The sequence below is a fragment of the Heptranchias perlo genome, chromosome 25 (genome assembly GCF_035084215.1).
Source record: "Heptranchias perlo isolate sHepPer1 chromosome 25, sHepPer1.hap1, whole genome shotgun sequence".
NCBI lineage: Eukaryota > Metazoa > Chordata > Chondrichthyes > Hexanchiformes > Hexanchidae > Heptranchias > Heptranchias perlo.
Genome location: NC_090349.1, coordinates 45,793,018 through 45,816,842, shown reverse-complemented (window position 1 = coordinate 45,816,842; position 23,825 = coordinate 45,793,018). Strand labels below are relative to the sequence as shown.

The window sequence follows — 23,825 nt, the reverse complement described above, 5'->3', positions numbered from 1 at the left end:
GGCGGGGGCCTGGGAGGGGGGAAGCACTCCTGCTCCTCCTGGCCCACAAGGAGTGTAGAAAGAGTCACTTACCCTGCGGAGCCGACAGCTCCAGCCTCCCGATCACCACCGAGATTCCCGACCCTGGGAAACCCCCGCAGCAGCAGGGAATTTCACTGCGGGCTCCCAGTCACACGGTGAGAGCCCGGTTTAAATGTGTTAATGACGGAGCCGCCTCTCCCCAGCACAACTCTCCAAAAACTTGTAACCCCGTCACCGTAAAAATACCCACGGGCCCGTGCTCCATGGGTTAGGGTCGCATTTTGCGCATTTAAGGGTTTAGCTCCCCCCGCCCACCTCGACCCTCTCCTACCCGTCTTTGGGGGGCTTAATATCGAGGCCAATGTTTCACCTGAATAGTTTTGAATTGACCCCCCTCCAAGCACAGGCCGTGTCCTCTGGTTCTACTGTCCTGGACAAGGTGAAACAGTTTGTCTCGGTCAACATTATCCAGTCCCTTTAGAATCCTAAACCCAGCGATCGTATCCCCTCCCCACCTTCTCTTTTCCGTGCCCAATTTACATCATCGCTCCTCATAACCCAATCCCTCCATCCCCTCGATCAATCGTTCAGGTTGCTCGCTGCTGTGTCCTTTCAATAGCAGCGCTGTGCAGAGCGGAGATTGTCAATGGTCCCATTTTATATTTCCATCTACACCGTGCTTCCTGAATTGGCATCACCTCATCACTCAGGTTTCACCTGCAACAATCGTCCTAAGATGTTATTACACATTGATGGGCAATGTGTACAATGAATCGCATTTATATAGCACCTTTAACGTAGTGAAACGTCCCAAGGTGCTTCACAGGAGCGATTATCAAACAAAATTTGACACCGAGCCACATAAGGAGATATTAGGACAGGTGACCAAAAGCTCGGTCAAAGAGGTAGGTTTTAAGGAGCGTCTTAAAGGAGGAGAGAGAGGCGGAGAGGAGGAGAGAGAGGCGGAGAGGTTTAGGGAGGGAATTCCAGAGCTTAGGGCCCAGGCCGCCAATGGTGGAGTGAAAATCGGGGATGCGCAAGAGGCCAGAATTGGAGGAGCGCAGAGATCTTCACCCTCTGTTGGGCATTTTTAAAGGAGCGACAAAGTGTTGGATATTTATTTCCCGCACTTTCTGGTTTACATGAAGAAGGCAGCACCGAATTTGAAGTTGTCAAAGAATTCTGTGAAGCAGGAATTGATGGGACACCATTAGAGCCTGAGATTGCACATGCCAGCCTGATTCATTTTCCCAGCGCAATTTTAATTTGAGAACCCGGCAGCTTTAAGTTTATTGACACCAGTACGGGTGTCGCAGTGAATAAGATTAATCACGTCGATTCCTGCTATGGTGAAGTGACAGATTCATCCCTGTGATATCTCTGCCGTTTAATAATATACTGGGGTCCTGCTCCAGCACCAACTCATTTTGCGTTCACTGAGTGTTTTTTTTATAAATGAACTGACAACTTTCTCCAATCACCAAATAAACAAAAGATCAGTGATCAGACTATCCAGAGGCTTTGTGCTGACGCAGTTTCTGTTTTTTTTCTGACACCTGATTCACGCTTATTGCTCGAACACACTGTGCTCTTTAACACAACTTGCTCTTTTCCCGTGGACGGGAATTCTGATTGGAGCCAATGGTCCAATCCCAGCGGAATTCCTGGACCTGGAGTTGGAAAATCGGGCAGGTTCTGCCTGGGATTCAGCCCCATGTTTTCGATCGGGGATGGGGGTTTGGGGCGGGGAGCTGGTCTGGGCAAATCCTCTGCTAACCCAGTCCTACGTCGATGGGGAATGTGGGGATTTCCTGGGATGCGCCAGGAATTCCACCTAACCTGCCCTGTTATGGCCTCAGTGGGATTCAATAGTCGCGAGCCAAATGAGGTATCAGGAAAGGCCCCGAAGGTCATTGAGTTGGGTAAAGGGCATCGAGGATTATGGGGCCAAGGTGGGTAAATGGAGTTTATGTACAGATCAGCTATGACCTAATTGAAAGGCGGAACAGGCTCGAGGGCTGATTGGCCCCCTCCTGGTCCTGTGTAAATGGAAAATAGAAAAGAATGCAAAGTCCTCGTCCTCTGAAACCGCTACCTTCTCTCTTACCTGGATTTCTGGGTCCTGACAATTCAGGTCTCATCTTTTGTAATTTAAGAGTGTCAGCTTGGCTCAGTTGGTAGAATCATAGAATGATGCAGCACAGAAGGAGGCCATTCGGCCCACTGTACCTGTGCCGGCTCTTTGAAAGAAGTTTCCAATTAGTCCCACACCCCCTGCTCTTTCCCCATAGCCCTCTAAATGTCTCCCCTTCAAGTATTTATCCAATTCCCTTTTGAAAGTTATTATTGAATCTGCTTCCACCGCCCTTTCAGGCAGCGCATTCCAGATCAGAACAACTCGCTGCGTAAAAAAAATTCTCCTCATCTCCTCCCCATGGATTTTTTTTTGCTAATTACCTTAAATCTGTGTCCTCTGGTTACCGACCCCCCCGCCACTGGAAACAGCTTCTCCCCATCTACTCCATCAAAACCCAATGGGGAACTTTAATACAGAGCAGGGTGGGAGGGAGTTACACTGGGTTCCTGCCCCAATGTGACCAACAGTGATTTTAAATTGAAGGTGGCACCGACACCTGTCCCAAGCTGATGGGGTCCTTCTTTAAATAGACTGGGTATATTGGGCGCGGTTAGTGCAGTGGTTCTGTTACTGGACTAATAATCCAGAGATCGTGAGTTCAAATCCCATCGAGGGCAGTTTGAGAATTTAAATTCAGTTTAACAAAATCTGGAAATAAAAACCTGGTCTCAGTAAAAGTGACCGTGAAGCTGTCGGATTGTTGTAAAAACCCAACTGGTTCACGGATGTCCTTTTAGGGAAGGAAACCTGCCGTCCTTACCCGGTCTGGGCCTATATGTGACTCCAGACCCCACACCAACGTGGTTGACTCTTAACTGCCCTCAGTTGTATCAAACCGCTTCAGTTCAAGAAGGCGGCTCACCACCACCTTCTCAAGGGGCAACTAGGGACGGGCAATAAATGCCGGCCTCGCCAGCGACGCCCACATCCAGAGAATAAAGAAATCTGCAGATCGGGTTCTGATGATGTCATTGGGGCCTGCTCTGCTACTTTAGCTCGAGGCCTGAGCGCGGGGGAAGCTGGGTCGGTTTCCACATCAGGCCAAACCCGCCAGAAGCCGGGGTCAGGAGCATTTCTCCGGGCCCCACACGGAGGCCTTGGGCCTGCACTTTGGCACGCCCACCCCTCACCCCCGCTCCCCCCCAGATAGGGGTTCCCTTCCCTGAAGATTCACCTTGTGTCGGGGAACAGTTTCTCCTGGTTCCCCCGGGCCGTGCAATTTAAACAGCGGGTCAGCCGACCCCTGCCAATATTTCGGCCATTTTTTTTGGTCAAGAGGACTCAGCCAGGGCGATGTTAATGAGGCCCGGCTGTTATAATCGGGCGAGCCTGCCTGTTACCTACTCCCAGATGGGCCCAGCCGCTCACTAGGCCCGCATTCCCTCCCGGGAGTTAAAATCGAGCCCTCAGACCCAGAATGAGACCCAACTGATCGCCCGTCAGAGAGACCAAGGCATGTGACACTCCGATCCCTCAGCACTGATCACGTGAAGAGGTGTCCATCCCATCCCATCCCATCACATCCCATCCCATCACATCCCATCCCATCACATCCCATCCCATCACATCCCATCCCATCCCATCACATCCCATCCCATCACATCCCATCCCATCCCATCCCATCACATCCTATCCCATCCCATCACATCCCATCACATCCCATCCCATCCCATCCCATCACATCCTATCCCATCCCATCACATCCCATCCCATCCCATCCCATCACATCCTATCCCATCCCATCACATCCCATCACATCCCATCACATCCCATCACATCCCATCCCATCCCATCCCATCACATCCCATCACATCCCATCCCATCACATCCCATCCCATCCCATCCCATCCCATCCCATCACATCCCATCCCATCCTATCCCATCCCATCACATCCCATCACATCCCATCCCATCCCATCACATCCCATCCCATCCCATCACATCACATCCCATCCCATCCCATCCCATCCCATCACATCCTATCCCATCCTATCACATCCCATCCCATCACATCCCATCCCATCACATCCCATCACATCCCATCCCATCCCATCCCATCACATCCCATCCCATCACATCACATCACATCACATCACATCCCATCCCATCACATCACATCACATCCCATCCCATCCCATCCCATCACATCCCATCCCATCCCATCCCATCACATCCCATCACATCCCATCCCATCACATCCCATCCCATCCCATCCCATCCCATCACATCCCATCCCATCCCATCACATCCCATCACATCCCATCCCATCCCATCACATCCCATCCCATCCCATCACATCACATCACATCCCATCCCATCCCATCCCATCCCATCCCATCACATCCCATCCCATCCCATCCCATCCCATCACATCCCATCCCATCCCATCACATCCCATCCCATCCCATCCCATCCCATCACATCCCATCCCATCCCATCCCATCCCATCCCATCCCATCACATCCCATCCCATCACATCCCATCCCATCCCATCCCATCCCATCCCATCACATCCCATCCCATCCCATCCCATCCCATCACATCCTATCACATCACATCACATCACATCACATCCCATCCCATCACATCACATCACATCCCATCCCATCCCATCCCATCACATCCCATCCCATCCCATCACATCCTATCCCATCCCATCCCATCCCATCACATCCCATCCCATCCCATCCCATCACATCCTATCCCATCCCATCACATCCCATCCCATCACATCCCATCACATCCCATCCCATCCCATCCCATCACATCCTATCCCATCCCATCACATCCCATCCCATCCCATCCCATCACATCCCATCCCATCCCATCACATCACATCACATCCCATCCCATCCCATCCCATCCCATCACATCACATCCCATCCCATCCCATCACATCACATCCCATCCCATCACATCCCATCACATCACATCCCATCCCATCACATCACATCACATCCCATCCCATCCCATCCCATCACATCCCATCCCATCCCATCACATCCCATCCCATCACATCACATCCCATCCCATCACATCCCATCACATCACATCCCATCCCATCACATCACATCACATCCCATCCCATCCCATCCCATCACATCCCATCCCATCACATCCCATCACATCACATCCCATCCCATCACATCACATCACATCCCATCCCATCCCATCACATCACATCCCATCCCATCCCATCCCATCACATCCCATCCCATCCCATCCCATCCCATCCCATCCCATCCCATCACATCCCATCCCATCACATCACATTTTGATTCTTTTATTTCCTCCCTTCTCTTTTCGACCAGGAGGAGAGGAGAATGACATTCTCACAGGGCTCCTAGTCGGTGGGCAAGAGTGGAGTGACCTCACTCCCTCCATCCCTCTGCAAGTCTGCGGTGGACAATTCATGACTGGGGAAGGAATCAGTGACTAAAAGCCACGTACTGATAGAGTAATTTCATTTTACTTAGATTAACTCTCATAAAGGAAATCAGTAAGAAAGAGAGAATTTGCATTTTTATAGCGCCTTTCACAACCTCAGGATGTCCTAAAGCACTTTACAGCCAATGAAGTACTTTTGAACTCACTGTTGTAATGTAGGAAACATGGCAGCCAATTTGCGCACAGCAAGATCCCACAAACAGCAATGAGATAAATGACCAGATAATCTGTTTTTTTTTTAGTGATGTTGGTTGAGGGATAAATATTGGCCCAGGACACCGGGGAGAACTCCCCCCTGCTCTTCTTTCAGTGAGGGCCGTGGGATCTTTTACGTCCACCTGAGGGAGCAGACGGGGCCTCGGTTTAACGTCTCGTCTGAAAGACGGTAATCCTGGGGACTACAGTGGGGCATCCAGAAGACATTAACTTGGACGGTGAGATGTACAACCCAGTCCTAGTGTGTAACATCAATCACAGATTATCCATTGGGAGCTCTGAAGTTCCACTGGGTTGCCACCGAGACAGAAAGGGACAAGAACCAAAAGAATAATCTACGCTGTTGACCTACACCGCCCTGTTCTCAATAGTTGGAAGCAGTTTCAACATTAAGGGCCGCTTGAGATGATCAAAAGATGGACAGTTAACCTCATGAAGATGCAAATATTGCCTCCAAATAAGCTCCTCCTACCTTTGGTGATGGGTGTGGCCAATCCGTTCATCAGCTCGGGCTGGGACTTGCTGGGTGAGACTGGGCTCCCGCAGACTGACGAAGGATTGCTCAGGAGTTCGATTTTACCAGCGGTCTGACGGAACTTCTCCAGCTCCCTGGAGAGGAGGTTGAACTGTTCGCTCTGATTCCGACATTTCTCCTCCAACTCTCGCACCTTGGCCTGCACAAAACACACACGCACACGCACACGCACACACACACACACACACACAGGGACTTTCAGCACTTCCGCAGACACCGGCACAGAACAAACTGCCCAGCCCGAGCCACAGGCAGAGAGTTCTCTCATTTCATTCTTTAATCTCACATTATTGATTATAGCACACAGTAAACCGTTCCTGCTCATCCCTCTGGTTTATTGGTTATTACAGTGATAGATAGGTGATGGATAGGTGGATAATTTAGTCTTGAACTGAAAGATAATTCAGTCCATTTGCAGGCAAAGCCCCCGCCCCCCCTGCCGACATAATTCCTTTTACAACAGACTATTTAAAGTTAAATCTGTAAACGGTCTGTTTCATCTCTCCCTAAAGACGGTGACGGGGGGCGAGTCCACCTGTGGTGATCTCTAACCCTCCACTTTGAAGATGAAAGGCCTTCAGGATCACAGCACCTGGCTCAGTTACAGACTTAACAATCAATCGAGGCCCAGACATTCAATCGCCCCGGAAACGGGCCCTGGGTGGAGGGGCATGAGGGGGAGGAGCATAGAGGGAGGGGCGCAGAGGGGGAGGGGCGCAGGAGGGGAGGGGCGCAGAGGGGGAGGGGCGCAGAGGGGGAGGGGCGCAGGGGGGGAGGGGCGCAGAGGGGGGTTGGAGTGCCTGGGGATGTGGGGCGGTCAGGGGACGGGGCAGGGGCAGGCGGGGGTCATGTGGGACCAGCAGCCAAACAGGGCAAACCAGCACCTGACCTGCATGGAGTGGGTGAGCCCTTTAAATAACACTCCTGTAGGGCCCTCGCTGACCAGTAGCGCCACGAGTGGGTTTATCACGGGGGGAGTTCATAAAGGGGGGGGGTGTATTACGGGGAGAGTTTATCAGAGAGTGAGTTTATTACGGGGTGAGTTTATCACAGGGTGACTTTCTTATGGGGCGAGTTTATTACGGGGTGAGTTTATTATGGGATGAGTTTATTATGGGATCAGTTTATCACAGGGCAAGTTTATTGCGGGATGAGTTTATTATGGGGCGAGTTTTATTACAGGGTGAGTTTATCGGAGGGCGAGTTTATTACAGGGTGAGTTTGTTATGAGGTGAGTTTGTTACGGGGTGTTTTATAGTGGGGTGAGTTTATTAAGTGGGTGTTTTATAATGGGGTGAGTTTATTAAGTGGGTGTTTTATAGTGGGGTGAGTTTATTAAGTGGGTGTTTTATAATGGGGTGAGTTTATTAAGTGGGTGTTTTATAATGGGGTGAGTTTATTACGGGGTGTTTTATAATGGGGTGAGTTTATTACGGGGGAGTTTTATAATGGGGTGAGTTTATTAAGTGTGTGTTTTATAATGGGGTGAGTTTATTACGGGGGAGTTTTATAATGGGGTGAGTTTATTACGGGGGAGTTTTATAATGGGGTGAGTTTATTAAGTGGGTGTTTTATAATGGGGTGAGTTTATTAAGTGGGTGTTTTATAATGGGGTGAGTTTATTACGGGGGAGTTTTATAATGGGGTGAGTTTATTACGGGGGAGTTTTATAATGGGGTGAGTTTATTAAGTGGGTGTTTTATAATGGGGTGAGTTTATTAGGGGGGTGTTTTATAATGGGGTGATATTATTACGGGGGAGTTTTATAATGGGGTGAGTTTATTAAGTGGGTGTTTTATAATGGGGTGAGTTTATTAGGGGGTGTTTTATAATGGGGTGAGTTTATTATAGGGGGAGTTTTATAATGGGGTGAGTTTATTACGGGGGAGTTTTATAATGGGGTGAATTTATTAAGTGGGTGTTTTATAATGGGGTGAGTTTATTACAGGGTGAGTTTTATAATGGGGTGAGTTTATTAGGGGGTGTTTTATAATGGGGTGAGTTTATTACAGGGTGAGTTTTATAATGGGGTGAGTTTATTAGGGGGTGTTTTATAATGGGGTGAGTTTCTTACGAGGGTGTTTTATAATGGGGTGAGTTTATTACGGGGTGTTTTATAATGGGGTGAGTTTATTAGGGGGTGTTTTATAATGGGGTGAGTTTATTATAGGGGGAGTTTTATAATGGGGTGAGTTTATTATAGGGGGAGTTTTATAATGGGGTGAGTTTATTATAGGGGGAGTTTTATAATGGGGTGAGTTTATTAGGGGGTGTTTTATAATGGGGTGAGTTTATTAGGGGGTGTTTTATAATGGGGTGAGTTTATTATAGGGGGAGTTTTATAATGGGGTGAGTTTATTATAGGGGGAGTTTTATAATGGGGTGAGTTTATTACGGGGGAGTTTTATAATGGGGTGAATTTATTAAGTGGGTGTTTTATAATGGGGTGAGTTCATTAGGGGGGTGTTTTATAATGGGGTGAGTTTATTACGGGGTGTTTTATAATGGGGTGAGTTTATTACGGGGGTGTTTTATAATTGGGTGAGTTTATTCGGGGGTGTTTTATAATGGGGTGAGTTTATTACGGGGGAGTTTAATAATGGGGTGAGATTATTATGGGGGAGTTTTATAATGGGGTGAGTTTATTACGGGGGAGTTTTATAATGGGGTGAGTTTATTAAGTGGATGTTTTATAATGGGGTGAGTTTATTAGGGGGTGTTTTATAATGGGGTGAGTTTATTAGGGGGGTGTTTTATAATGGGGTGAGTTTATTACGGAGAAGTTTTATAATGGGGTGAGTTTATTAAGTGTGTGTTTTATAATGGGGTGAGTTTATTAAGTGGGTGTTTTATAATGGGGTGAGTTTATTACGGGGGAGTTTTATAATGGGGTGAGTTTATTAAGTGGGTATTTTATAATGGGGTGAGTTTATTAGGGGGTGTTTTATAATGGGGTGAGTTTATTAGGGGTTGTTTTATAATGGGGTGAGTTTATTACGGAGAAGTTTTATAATGGGGTGAGTTTATTAAGTGTGTGTTTTATAATGGGGTGAGTTTATTACGGGGGAGTTTAATAATGGGGTGAGTTTATAACGGGGGAGTTTAATAATGGGGTGAGTTTATAACGGGGGAGTTTAATAATGGGGTGAGTTTATTATGGGGGAGTTTTATAATGGGGTGAGTTTATTAAGTGTGTGTTTTATAATGGGGTGAGTTTATTAGGGGGGTGTTTTATAATGGGGTGAGTTTATTAGGGGGGTGTTTTATAATGGGGTGAGTTTATTAGGGGGGTGTTTTATAATGGGGTGAGTTTATTACGGGGGTGTTTTATAATGGGGTGAGTTTATTAGGGGGGTGTTTTATAATGGGGTGAGTTTATTACGGGGGAGTTTTTTATGGGGTGAGTTTATTACGGGGTGTTTAATAATGGGGTGAGTTTATTAGGGGGGTGTTTTATAATGGGGTGAGTTTATTAGGGGGGTGTTTTATAATGGGGTGAGTTTATTACGGGGAGTTTAATAATGGGTTGAGTTTATAAGGAGGGAGTTTAATAATGGGGTGAGATTATTATGGGGGAGTTTTATAATGGGGTGAGTTTATTAGGGGGTATTTTATAATGGGGTGAGTTTATTGAGTGGGTGTTTTATAATGGGGTGAGTTTATTAGGGGGGTGTTTTATAATGGGGTGAGTTTATTACGGGGTGTTTTATAATGGGGTGAGTTTATTAGGGGGTGTTTTATAATGGGGTGAGTTTATTAGGGGGGTGTTTTATAATGGGGTGAGTTTATTACGGGGGTGTTTTATAATGGGGTGAGTTTATTATGGGGTGTTTTATAATCGGGTGAGTTTATTACGGGGTGTTTTATAATGGGGTGAGTTTATTACGGGGTGTTTTATAATGGGGTGAGTTTATTAGGGGGTGTTTTATAATGGGGTGAGTTTATTAAGTGGGTGTTTTATAATGGGGTGAGTTTATTACAGGGTGAGTTTTATAATGGGGTGAGTTTATTAGGGGGTGTTTTATAATGGGGTGAGTTTCTTACGGGGGTGTTTTTAATGGGGTGAGTTTATTACGGGGGAGTTTTTTATGGGGTGAGTTTATTACGGGGTGTTTAATAATGGGGTGAGTTTATTAGGGGGGTGTTTTATAATGGGGTGAGTTTATTAGGGGGGTGTTTTATAATGGGGTGAGTTTATTACGGGGAGTTTAATAATGGGGTGAGTTTATAACGGGGGAGTTTAATAATGGGGTGAGATTATTATGGGGGAGTTTTATAATGGGGTGAGTTTATTAGGGGGTATTTTATAATGGGGTGAGTTTATTGAGTGGGTGTTTTATAATGGGGCGAGTTTATTAGGGGGGTGTTTTATAATGGGGTGAGTATATTACGGGGTGTTTTATAATGGGGTGAGTTTATTAGGGGGTGTTTTATAATGGGGTGAGTTTATTAGGGGGGTGTTTTATAATGGGGTGAGTTTATTACGGGGGTGTTTTATAATGGGGTGAGTTTATTATGGGGTGTTTTATAATCGGGTGAGTTTATTACGGGGTGTTTTATAATGGGGTGAGTTTATTACGGGGTGTTTTATAATGGGGTGAGTTTATTAAGTGGGTGTTTTATAATGGGGTGAGTTTATTAAGTGGGTGTTTTATAATGGGGTGAGTTTATTACAGGGTGAGTTTTATAATGGGGTGAGTTTATTACGGGGGTGTTTTATAATGGCGTGAGTTTATTACGGGGGTGTTTTATAATGGGGTGAGTTTATTAAGTGCGTGTTTTATAATGGGGTGAGTTCATTAGGGGGGTGTTTTATAATGGGGTGAGTTTATTACGGGGTGTTTTATAATGGGGTGAGTTTATTACGGGGGTGTTTTATAATGGGGTGAGTTTATTCGGGGGTGTTTTATAATGGGGTGAGTTTATTATGGGGGAGTTTAATAATGGGGTGAGATTATTATGGGGGAGTTTTATAATGGGGTGAGTTTATTACGGGGGAGTTTTATAATGGGGTGAGTTTATAACGGGGGAGTTTAATAATGGGGTGAGATTATTATGAGGGAGTTTTATAATGGGGTGAGTTTATTAAGTGGATGTTTTATAATGGGGTGAGTTTATTAGGGGGTGTTTTATAATGGGGTGAGTTTATTACGGTGAAGTTTTATAATGGGGTGAGTTTGTTAAGTGGGTGTTTTATAATGGGGTGAGTTTATTACGGGGGAGTTTTATAATGGGGTGAGTTTATTACGGGGGAGTTTTATAATGGGGTGAGTTTATTAAGTGGGTGTTTTATAATGGGGTGAGTTTATTAAGTGGGTGTTTTATAATGGGGTGAGTTTATTACGGGGGAGTTTTATAATGGGGTGAGTTTATTACGGGGGAGTTTTATAATGGGGTGAGTTTATTAAGTGGGTGTTTTATAATGGGGTGAGTTTATTAGGGGGGTGTTTTATAATGGGGTAATATTATTACGGGGGAGTTTTATAATGGGGTGAGTTTATTAAGTGGGTGTTTTATAATGGGGTGAGTTTATTAGGGGGTGTTTTATAATGGGGTGAGTTTATTACGGAGAAGTTTTATAATGGGGTGAGTTTATTAAGTGTGTGTTTTATAATGGGGTGAGTTTATTACGGGGTGTTTAATAATGGGGTGAGTTTATAACGGGGGAGTTTTATAATGGGGTGAGTTTATTAAGTGTGTGTTTTATAATGGGGTGAGTTTATTACGGGGGAGTTTTATAATGGGGTGAGTTTATTAAGTGTGTGTTTTATAATGGGGTGAGTTTATTAGGGGGGTGTTTTATAATGGGGTGAGTTTATTAGGGGGGTGTTTTATAATGGGGTGAGTTTATTAGGGGGGTGTTTTATAATGGGGTGAGTTTATTACGGGGGTGTTTTATAATGGGGTGAGTTTATTAGGGGGGTGTTTTATAATGGGGTGAGTTTATTACGGGGGTGTTTTATAATGGGGTGAGTTTATTACGGGGTGTTTTATAATGGGGTGAGTTTATTACGGGGTGTTTTATAATGGGGTGAGTTTATTAGGGGGTGTTTTATAATGGGGTGAGTTTATTAAGTGGGTGTTTTATAATGGGGTGAGTTTATTACAGGGTGAGTTTTATAATGGGGTGAGTTTATTAGGGGGTGTTTTATAATGGGGTGAGTTTCTTACGGGGGTGTTTTATAATGGGGTGAGTTTATTACCGGGTGTTTTATAATGGGGTGAGTTTATTCGGGGGTGGTTTATAATGGGGTGAGTTTATTACAGGGGAGTTTTTTATGGGGTGAGTTTATTACGGGGTGTTTAATAATGGGGTGAGTTTATTAGGGGGGTGTTTTATAATGGGGTGAGTTTATTAGGGGGGTGTTTTATAATGGGGTGAGTTTATTACGGGGAGTTTAATAATGGGGTGAGTTTATAACGGGGGAGTTTAATAATGGGGTGAGATTATTATTGGGGAGTTTTATAATGGGGTGAGTTTATTAGGGGGTGTTTTATAATGGGGTGAGTTTATTGAGTGGGTGTTTTATAATGGGGTGAGTTTATTAGGGGGGTGTTTTATAATGGGGTGAGTTTATTACGGGGGTGTTTTATAATGGGGTGAGTTTATTAGGGGGTGTTTTATAATGGGGTGAGTTTATTAGGGGGGTGTTTTATAATGGGGTGAGTTTATTACGGGGGTGTTTTATAATGGGGTGAGTTTATTATGGGGTGTTTTATAATCGGGTGAGTTTATTACGGGGTGTTTTATAATGGGGTGAGTTTATTACGGGGTGTTTTATAATGGGGTGAGTTTATTAAGTGGGTGTTTTATAATGGGGTGAGTTTCTTACGAGGGTGTTTTATAATGGGGTGAGTTTATTACGGGGGTGTTTTATAATGGGGTGAGTTTATTACGGGGGTGTTTTATAATGGGGTGAGTTTATTAAGTGGGTGTTTTATAATGGGGTGAATTTATTAAGTGGGTGTTTTATAATGGGGTGAGTTTATTAGGGGGTGTTTTATAATGGGGTGAGTTTATTAGGGGGTGTTTTATAATGGGGTGAGTTTATTAGGGGGTGTTTTATTATGGGGTGAGTTTATTACGGGGGTGTTTTATAATGGGGTGAGTTTATTAGGGGGTGTTTTATAGTGGGGTGAGTTTATTAAGTGGGTGTTTTATAATGGGGTGAGTTTATTAGGGGGTGTTTTATAATGGGGTGAGTTTATTACGGGGGTGTTTTCTAATGGGGTGAGTTTATTACGGGTGAGTTTTATAATGGGGTGAGTTTATTAAGTGGGTGTTTTATAATGGGGTGAGTTTATTAAGTGGATGTTTTATAATGGGGTGAGTTTATTAAGTGGGTGTTTTATAATGGGGTGAGTTTATTAAGTGGGTGTTTTATAATGGGGTGAGTTTATTACGGGGGTGTTTTCTAATGGGGTGAGTTTATTACGGGGGAGTTTTATAATGGGGTGAGTTTATTACGGGGTGTTTTATAATGGGGTGAGTTTATTAAGTGGGTGTTTTATAATGGGGTGAGTTTATTAAGTGGATGTTTTTTAATGGGGTGAGTTTATTAGGGGGGTGTTTTATAATGGGGTGAGTTTATTACGGGGAGTTTAATAATGGGGTGAGTTTATAACGGGGGAGTTTAATAATGGGGTGAGATTATTATTGGGGAGTTTTATAATGGGGTGAGTTTATTAGGGGGTGTTTTATAATGGGGTGAGTTTATTGAGTGGGTGTTTTATAATGGGGTGAGTTTATTAGGGGGGTGTTTTATAATGGGGTGAGTTTATTACGGGGGTGTTTTATAATGGGGTGAGTTTATTAGGGGGTGTTTTATAATGGGGTGAGTTTATTAGGGGGGTGTTTTATAATGGGGTGAGTTTATTACGGGGGTGTTTTATAATGGGGTGAGTTTATTATGGGGTGTTTTATAATCGGGTGAGTTTATTACGGGGTGTTTTATAATGGGGTGAGTTTATTACGGGGTGTTTTATAATGGGGTGAGTTTATTAAGTGGGTGTTTTATAATGGGGTGAGTTTATTAAGTGGGTGTTTTATAATGGGGTGAGTTTATTACAGGGTGAGTTTTATAATGGGGTGAGTTTATTACGGGGGTGTTTTATAATGGGGTGAGTTTATTACGGGGGTGTTTTATAATGGGGTGAGTTTCTTACGAGGGTGTTTTATAATGGGGTGAGTTTATTACGGGGGTGTTTTATAATGGGGTGAGTTTATTACGAGGGTGTTTTATAATGGGGTGAGTTTATTACGGGGGTGTCTTATAATGGGGTGAGTTTATTAAGTGGGTGTTTTATAATGGTGTGAATTTATTAAGTGGGTGTTTTATAATGGGGTGAGTTTATTAGGGGGTGTTTTATAATGGGGTGAGTTTATTAGGGGGTGTTTTATAATGGGGTGAGTTTATTAGGGGGTGTTTTATTATGGGGTGAGTTTATTACGGGGGTGTTTTATAATGGGGTGAGTTTATTAGGGGGTGTTTTATAGTGGGGTGAGTTTATTAAGTGGGTGTTTTATAATGGGGTGAGTATATTAGGGGGTGTTTTATAATGGGGTGAGTTTATTACGGGGGTGTTTTCTAATGGGGTGAGTTTATTACGGGGGAGTTTTATAATGGGGTGAGTTTATTAAGTGGGTGTTTTATAATGGGGTGAGTTTATTAAGTGGATGTTTTATAATGGGGTGAGTTTAATTAGTGGGTGTTTTATAATGGGGTGAGTTTATTAAGTGGGTGTTTTATAATGGGGTGAGTTTATTACGGGGGTGTTTTCTAATGGGGTGAGTTTATTACGGGGGAGTTTTATAATGGGGTGAGTTTATTACGGGGTGTTTTGTAATGGGGTGAGTTTATTAAGTGGGTGTTTTATAATGGGGTGAGTTTATTAAGTGGATGTTTTTTAATGGGGTGAGTTTATTAAGTGGGTGTTTTATAATGGGGTGAGTTTATTAGGGGGTGTTTCATAACGGGGTGAGTTTATTAAGTGGGTGTTTTATAATGGGGTGAGTTTATTACAGGGTGAGTTTTATAATGGGGTGAGTTTATTACGGGGGTGTTTTATAATGGGGTGAGTTTATTAAGTGGGTGTTTTATAATGGGGTGAGTTTATTAGGGGGGTGTTTTATAATGGGGTGAGTTTATTAGGGGGTGTTTTATAAAGGGGTGAGTTTATTAGGGGGAGTTTTATGATGGGGTGAGTTTATTACGGGGTGAGTTTTATAATGTGGTGAGTTTATTACGGGGGAGTTTTATAATGGGGTGAGTTTATTACGGGGGAGTTTTATAATGGGGTGAGTTTATTAGGGGGTGTTTTATAATGGGGTGAGTTTATTAAGTGGATGTTTTTTAATGGGGTGAGTTTATTAAGTGGGTGTTTTATAATGGGGTGAGTTTATTAGGGGGGTGTTTTATAATGGGGTGAGTTTATTAGGGGGTGTTTTATAAAGGGGTGAGTTTATTAGGGGGAGTTTTATGATGGGGTGAGTTTATTGCGGGGGTGTTTTCTAATGGGGTGAGTTTATTACGGGGGAGTTTTATAATGGGGTGAGTTTATTACGGGGTGTTTTGTAATGGGGTGAGTTTATTAAGTGGGTGTTTTATAATGGGGTGAGTTTATTAAGTGGATGTTTTTTAATGGGGTGAGTTTATTAAGTGGGTGTTTTATAATGGGGTGAGTTTATTAGGGGGTGTTTCATAACGGGGTGAGTTTATTAAGTGGGTGTTTTATAATGGGGTGAGTTTATTACAGGGTGAGTTTTATAATGGGGTGAGTTTATTACGGGGGTGTTTTATAATGGGGTGAGTTTATTAAGTGGGTGTTTTATAATGGGGTGAGTTTATTAGGGGGGTGTTTTATAATGGGGTGAGTTTATTAGGGGGTGTTTTATAAAGGGGTGAGTTTATTAGGGGGAGTTTTATGATGGGGTGAGTTTATTACGGGGTGAGTTTTATAATGTGGTGAGTTTATTACGGGGGAGTTTTATAATGGGGTGAGTTTATTACGGGGGAGTTTTATAATGGGGTGAGTTTATTAGGGGGTGTTTTATAATGGGGTGAGTTTATTACGGGGTGTTTTATAATGGGGTGAGTTTATTGGGGGTTTTTTTATAATGGGGTGAGTTTATTACGGGGTGTTTTATAATGGGGTGAGTTTATTATGGGGTGAGTTTTGTAATGGGGTGAGTTTATTACGGGGGAATTTTATAATGGGGTGAGTTTATTACGGGGGAGTTTTATAATGGGGTGAGTTTATTATGGGGTGAGTTTATTCCGGATCGAGTCAGGCACTGGGGCCAGCCCAATTTCCCCTAAAAGGGTCCTACAGCTCGTGCAGTTGGACCCTTATTTGAATATTATAATGAGCTTTCAGAATTCTTCCGTTCATGTCTTGGTGCTAATGGGGGCCCTGATTCAATATGGCGGGCAGCGCATTCACAGCGCAGGGTACGCGGCGCGCACCGTCTGCCATATTGGAAGTTTGGCAGCCGTTTCAAGCCTGATAAGCTGGCGCGGCTCGATCCAATTTCTAGGCCTGCTTGTAGATTTTTCCATCTACCTTTTACAACATCAGTGGAAACACAGAAACGGCAAATTAATCAGATTTTAAACACTCAGATCCAAGAAGAATCTGTCCCTGTTTCAGTCCAATCCAAAATGGAAATAATTTAGTCAAGAGTTCAGTGTCTGATAGAATTTGTGATCATATTTTCTATCAGACAATCGCTTGCAGTTAACAGCTGTAACATATTGATCTTTTTTTTTGTGCTAATTTATTCATTAAGTATTCATACACTTAACACGGTAACATGGTAAAATAGAAATCTTTACATTCACAATTGATGTGCAATCAGGCCTTGTTAACTTCGGTTACTCGCTAAAGACGGATTAATTCCTCGATCTTTAGTGCATGCTGACCCAAGATCGAGGCTTGTATACCGAGAGACAATTTAATCGCGTAGATCCCTGCCTGCAGGCTGGTTAGCAAATCACATGCCAACTAGGAAAGTAAGGACAGTGCATTGCAAAGCCAACCATGTGCGATACCCACAAGTATATGTACATATACCCTAATTTCTGGATTGAACATACATCTTTAAAAAGTCTAAAATCAAAGGTGACGGAGTAAGAGATTAACCACTCGTTGCTCTCTTGTGATGTTGGACACGGGGAGTAAAAACCAAGTGTAATCTTCAGGTGAAGCAGTGATCGAGGGCAGGGAACACAGCAAAAAGGACCTCAACCCCAATTTACCCACCTTCACTCCATATCCCTCGATACCCTCACCCAACAAAAATCCATCGATCTCAGTCTTGAAAAATTCAATTGATATTGGGACCAGGGCATGCCGTCAGAATTCATTTTAAAGTCATACATTCTGTCTTTGTTTTTATGCAATCCTTTGATTTTATTTTATTTTTTTGTGTAGTTAAATAGCAAAACTCAGAGCAAGCTGGGAGACACAAAACTGAGACGCCGGGGAGAGTTTCAAATCTCCAGTTCCCTGGTACGTTTCCCATTATAAATGTAGATGTTGGAATTTATAATGGAAATATAAAAATTAGGATGGAATGTCTTACTTTAAAGTGGGGACTGACTTACATCTGTGTTCTGGTCCAATAATCTCCTCCCATCCAACCTCGCTTAACCTGAAGACCACACTTGGTTTTGACCTAGGGGTTGCCAACCCTCCAGGATTGGCCTGGAGTCTCCGGGAATTAAAGTTTAATCTCCGGGGACACTGCTGCGAGCAAAAACCTGGGGAGAAAAATTATCGGGGCATTAGAAATTGGTGCTGTTTTTAAAATTTTCTTTGAACACTTTTATTGATCAGTTATAAAAATATCGGACAGGATGAAAATAGGGTGTTTGATAGCGAAGAATGATCCAATCAGGTAATGAAGAGTCTATTCGCTTTCTGATTGGCTGTGGAAGGAAGGGCACTGTGAGGATGGACATGTCGGGCGACCAATAACGGGAGTGGGGGGCGGGGCACGCGAAGATGGACGTGTTGGGCGACCAATGGCGGGAGTGGGGGGCGGGGCACGCGAAGATAGACGTGTTGGGCGACCAATGGCGGGAGTGGGGGGGTGGGGTATGTGAAGATGGACGTGTTGGGCGACCAATGGCGGGAGGGGCACGTGAAGATAGACGTGTTGGGCGACCAATGGCGGGAGGGCTTGGCGGTTGAAGGTCATGTGATGAAACCTCCACGAATATATGTGACCAGAGTTGGTGACTACGTTTTGACGCCCTGTGTACAACACCACAGGAACTAAACTAGTATTTATCATAAAAATACCAGTCTAATTTAATGACTGAGAAGTGTACACCTGCAGTCAATCTATGTGGAATGTTATTAACAGTAGAACTGTCCCGGTGCAGGGTCATCTTTCCCACTGCCAACAACAGAGGTGGGAAGACATCGAGGCAGGAATATTTTTTTTTCATTGGTTCACAGGATGTGGGCGTTGCTGGCAAGGCCGGCATTTATTGCCCATCCCTAAGAGGGCAATTAAGAATCAACCACATTGCTGTGGGTCTGGAGTCACATATAGGCCAGACCAGGTAAGGGCAGCAGGCTTCCTTCCCTAAAGGACATTAGTGAACCAGATGGGTTTTTACAACAATCCGGTAGTTTCATGGCCATCATTACTGATACTCGTATTTTAATTCCAGATTTTTTATTTAATTAATTGAATTTAAATTTGCCAGCCGCCGTGGCGGGATTTGAACTCGTGACTCTGGATTTTAGTCCAGGCCTCTGGATTACTAGCCCAGTAACATAACCACTACACTACCGTACCCATTATAAAAGAGGGAAGAACGGGGAAAGTAGATGTTTCTTGATGCGCCATTTCTAAATCTTACATTAGATGCTAGTCCTGATCAAGAAATTAGGGTATTTTTTCCCAGCAGATTAAAACTAGGAAATCTCTAGAAGCAAATTCGAGAGAGTTTCACGTGTCTCTCTCTTAGGTGTCAAAGTGCAGGCAGCAATGATAAAAGCTAAACACTGGTGCATTACTCGAGAATCCTTTTTGCAAAACCATTCCATTTATCCCGTGGAGCTGTTTCTTTTGCTGACGCATTAATGGTAAAAGTTTCATGTGCATTAAATGGCAAAGTGCAAACAAAACAAGATTCTTGGGGGAGAAAAGAAATCACAAGATTGTGCTCGTTCTGAACACACCACAGTTTATAAACCAGTCACCAGAATCATTCTCATCCCTTGGTCTTGCTCAGATTGCCTCACCCAGAACAAGCACATTGTTGTTTGTCTCTGCATTTTCCTCTTTTGAAAGTTTTCATGTAAAATCTGCAGTGTACAGATTGTTGTTTGGAATTTACTCAGGTCCTGGGCTCAGGGCCCCTCCGTCTGTAAACTCTCTTGAGTTTTTTTAACATTTTCTGTGTGTTTATTTTTACCTGGGTTTGTAGCTGAAAGGCTACAATTAAAAGGAAAAAGTGGCAGGAAAGTGATTTTCTGTTGAATATTACTTCAAACACCCACAAGTTCAAATACCACAGGCACGATAGACCAAATGGCCTCTTTCTGTGCTGTATTGCTGGACGGCTCTAAGTAACTTGCTCGTTGGGATACCCAAATCCATCAGTTTTTTTTCCCAATGACTTTGCATTTTATCGATTCTGGCCATTGTGGGCAAAACTTACAAAACAGGAAACAGCAGCTTCCCCAATAGGTTAAACGGCTAAATGCAAGGAGAAATCTAACTAACACATGGGGTTTAAGCCTGGATACCTGCATGCTGTCCAAGGTGTTCTGGATTAGGTGCAAAGCATTAAAGTAAAAAAACATCAGGACACAAAATTTACACATCTGGACACACGTAACAAATACTTTTTCTCACATGTTTGACTGGTACAACTTTGCATCAAGCCAGCACATACAATGGGTGCAAATGTGTCTCTGCTCTTTTGGGGCAAGGTTTCACTTCTTGGTGATACGTTTTTTTTCCCCTCTCTATCAAATCCTTTCCTCTTGTCTATATTTCCCTCATCTCCCCAAAGCAGTTCACCTTCTCCTGCCCTCCTCCACTCAGTAAGGAGAGGGCAGGCTGCTTGACAGATACCTCTCCGAACCCACTCTCAACACAGCCTGTGAGCTGCCAATCTGAGGCCAGATTAAAGCAGGAAGGTTTACGTCTGCTTTTCACACAGAATTTACAGCACAGAAACAGGCCATTCGGCCCAACTGGTCCATGCTGGTGTTTATGCTCCACACGAGCCTCCCTCCCTCCCTACTTCATCTCACCCTATCACCATATCCTTCTATTCCTCTCTCCCCCATGTGTTTATCCAGCTTCCCCTTAAATGAGGGAAGTTTACAGTGGTGTCCCCCAGGGTCAGTATTAGGACCACTGCTCTTTTTGATATATATTAATGACCTGGACTTGGGTATACAGGGCATCATTTCAAAGTTTGCAGATGACACAAAACCCGGGAATGCAGTAAACAATGTGGAGGATAGTAACAGACTTCAGGAGGACAGAGACAGACTTACAGAGACAGACTGGTGAAATGGGCAGACACATGGCAGATGAAATTTAACAGAGAAGTGTGAAGTGATACATTTTGGTAGGAAGAATGAGGAGAGGCAATATAAACTAAATGGTACAATTTCTTTACACAGCGAGTTGTTCTGATCTGGAATTCACTGCCTGAAAGGGCGGTGGAAGCAGATTCAATAATAACTTTCAAAAGAGAATTGGATAAATACTTGAAAAGGAGAAATTTGCAGGGCTAGGGGGAAAGAGCAGGGGGGAGTGGGACTAATTGGATAGCTCTTTCAAAGAGCCGGCACTGTACGATGGGCCGAACGGCCTCCTCCTGTGCTGTAACGTACTATGATACTATGATAAATGCATTGTGATGAAATTCTAATGCATAATTTGCATTTAAACAAACCCGTATCACCAACAGAGACAGATCAGAAACACTTTATGCAGTGGATAATAAAAGTGTTGAGTTGCATCAATAAGCAATGAGTTCGAATACACAGCATGGGACCCAGTGTTATACGGGGTGTTCAGAAACAAGCTACGTTTAGTCTGGGCAAATGAACATCAGTGATAAACACAACAGTCCTTCTACAGAGAAAATCTCTTGAAAAGAAACCCTCCAGAAATGATGAATTAGGCGGTGACCTGGTGATCTGTCCTGTGGAGTGCGTTAAAAAATGGACATTTCATAGTTGCAGCAAATATTAATTTCAATATTTAAATGATGTCGCACAGTGATATGGTGCAAAATAAACACAGTAAAGAATTTGTCCTCATATTAATGGAGACTGTTAACACTGTGAGAGCATCGGGTCTCCAGAGTTCTGTTCTTTCATCAGTTTTATGACATTCCAAGAGCTTTGCTGAGCTGATATTTCATTATACTTTTGAACTGTGCTTGAGAACAATATACACACGACATGAAAATACACGAATGCTGCCGACCGCTTCACATGGTCAAACATTCTCTGAGAGCACAGGAACAGGAGGAGGCCATTCAGCCCCTCGAGCCTGTTCCGCCATTCAATGAGATCATGGCTGATCTGTATCTTAACTCCATTTACCCGCCTTGATCCCCTTATCGATCTGAATCTATCGATCCCCAATTCACAGCCTCATGAGGGAGAGAGTTCCAGATTTCTACAACCCTTTGTGTGAAAAAGTGCTTCCTGCAAAAAAGGTCAGCTGCTAACCACTGGTGAGGGGGGAGGGGAGGGGAGGGAGGGGGAGGAGGGAGGGACGGGGAGGGGGAGGGGACGGAGGGGGAGGGGACAGGGAGGGGGAGGGGTGGAGAGGGGGAAAGGGAAGGGGAGGGAGAGGGGGTGGGGAGGGGGGAGGGGAGTGAAGGGGAGTGGAGGGCGAGGGACGGGGAGGGGGAGGGGTGGAGGGATGGGGAGGGAAGAGGGAAGAGGAAGGGGAGCGGGAGAGGCAGGGGAGCGGAGGGGAGGGGAGGGAAGAGGAAGGGGAGGGAAGAGGACGGGGAGGGGGAGGGGGAAGAGAGAAGAGAGGGGAGGGAGAGGGACTGGGAGGGATGGGGAGGGGGAGGATGGGGAGGGGAGGGGGAGGATGGGGAGGAGGGGGAGGGGGTGAAGGATGGGGAGGGGAGGGGTAGGGAGAAGGATGGGGAGGGGGAAGGATGGGGAGGGGAGGAGGGGGAGGGATGGGGGGAATGGGGGGGTCGGGGAGGAGGAAGGGGAGGAGGGGGAGGGATTGGGGAGGGATTGGGTGGAACGGGGGGTCGGGGAGGGGGAGAGATTGGGGGGTCGGGGAGGGGGAGGAGGGGGAGGGATGGGGAGGGACGGGGGGAGGGGGAGGGGGAGGGATTGGGGGAGGGGGAAGGATGGGGAGGGGGAGGGATTGGGGGGATGGGGGGGTCGGGGAGGGGGGGAGGGGGAAAGATGGGGAGGGGGAGGGATTGGGGGGGGAGGGGGGAGGGGGGAGGGGGAGGGGGAAGGTAACTCACCCGATTCCCTCAAGTAGTGTTTTGGGATTTTTAAAAATGAATTACGAGATTTGTCTGCTCCCCTTTTCTGGGGACAGATTTCCTTTAAAACAAACCCCGGAGGGTTTTACACCATTAACGAATGTCATTGTACAAAGTGCGAGACCAGGCGCCAAAACTGGAAAACAGACACTTGGAGGGAATCGCGATTTCACCCTCGAAACACTAACATGGCAGGAAACTGTCACAAATTCCCAAAAATGCACCAATACTGCTGTCGTTAACAAAACTTGACTTAAAAATCCTTGTTTACACCGGTAACCAACAGAAAATACCGTTTATCCAGGAACAGAACATGAGGGAGGTTTAAAGAAAGACTCCAAAGGTTTCCTGAGTTTCCTGGGAAAGGGGACTGATGATTTACTGTCTCTTAATTCTCAGTTAAAAACTGATCTCTGATTTGTTCAGTGATTCAGTGGTTGTGTTACTGGACCAGTAATCCAGAGAACATGGGCTCAATTTTAATACTGAGCCGGGAAGGGGGTGGGGTCAGTCCGGGCTTCCCGGACCTTCGTACGATTTTGCGTAAGGACGGCTTTTTTTTTGTCGGTTTCCCGTTTGACTGACCGGCCTGACTGATTGGTCTGACTGACCGGCTGGTCTCAGACGGACGGGAGAGCAACCTGGGAGAGGACGTGTTCAGTTAGTCTTTAGGTAAGTCTTTGATTGTATGGATGGGGGGTCATGGGAGGGGCACAGGGGGCATGGGAGGGGCACAGGGTCGGGAGTCATGGGGGATGGGATCGGGGGTCAGTCATGGGGGGAGTGGTTGTTGGGATTGGGGGTTGGGATTGGGGGTCATCGCGGGGGTCCGCAATCATTGAGGGGGAGGATTGGGGGTCGGAGGATCGGAGTGGGGGGGGGGGGGGGGAGGATTGGAGTGGGGGAGGATCGGGGTCGAAGGTCGGGGAGAGGACCGTGGTCAGAGATCGGAGGGTCG

At 45.1% G+C, this 23,825-nt stretch overlaps 1 protein-coding gene across 2 annotated transcripts in view; it reads right to left on the bottom strand.

The window, feature by feature from the left end:
- Positions 1-23,825, bottom strand: part of rimbp2b (RIMS binding protein 2b) — a 275,923-nt gene that overhangs the window by 62,799 nt on the left and 189,299 nt on the right. Inside the window, exons 7-8 of one of the 2 annotated variants that reach the window (XM_068006203.1) lie at positions 20,082-20,144; positions 6,294-6,495 (exon numbers count right to left, since the gene is read on the bottom strand). In XM_068006203.1, coding sequence (XP_067862304.1) covers positions 6,294-6,495; positions 20,082-20,144 — 265 coding nt within the window. Of the gene's footprint in view, positions 1-6,293; positions 6,950-20,081; positions 20,145-23,825 lie in introns of those variants that run through there. The other variant, XM_068006202.1, reaches the window with a different exon arrangement.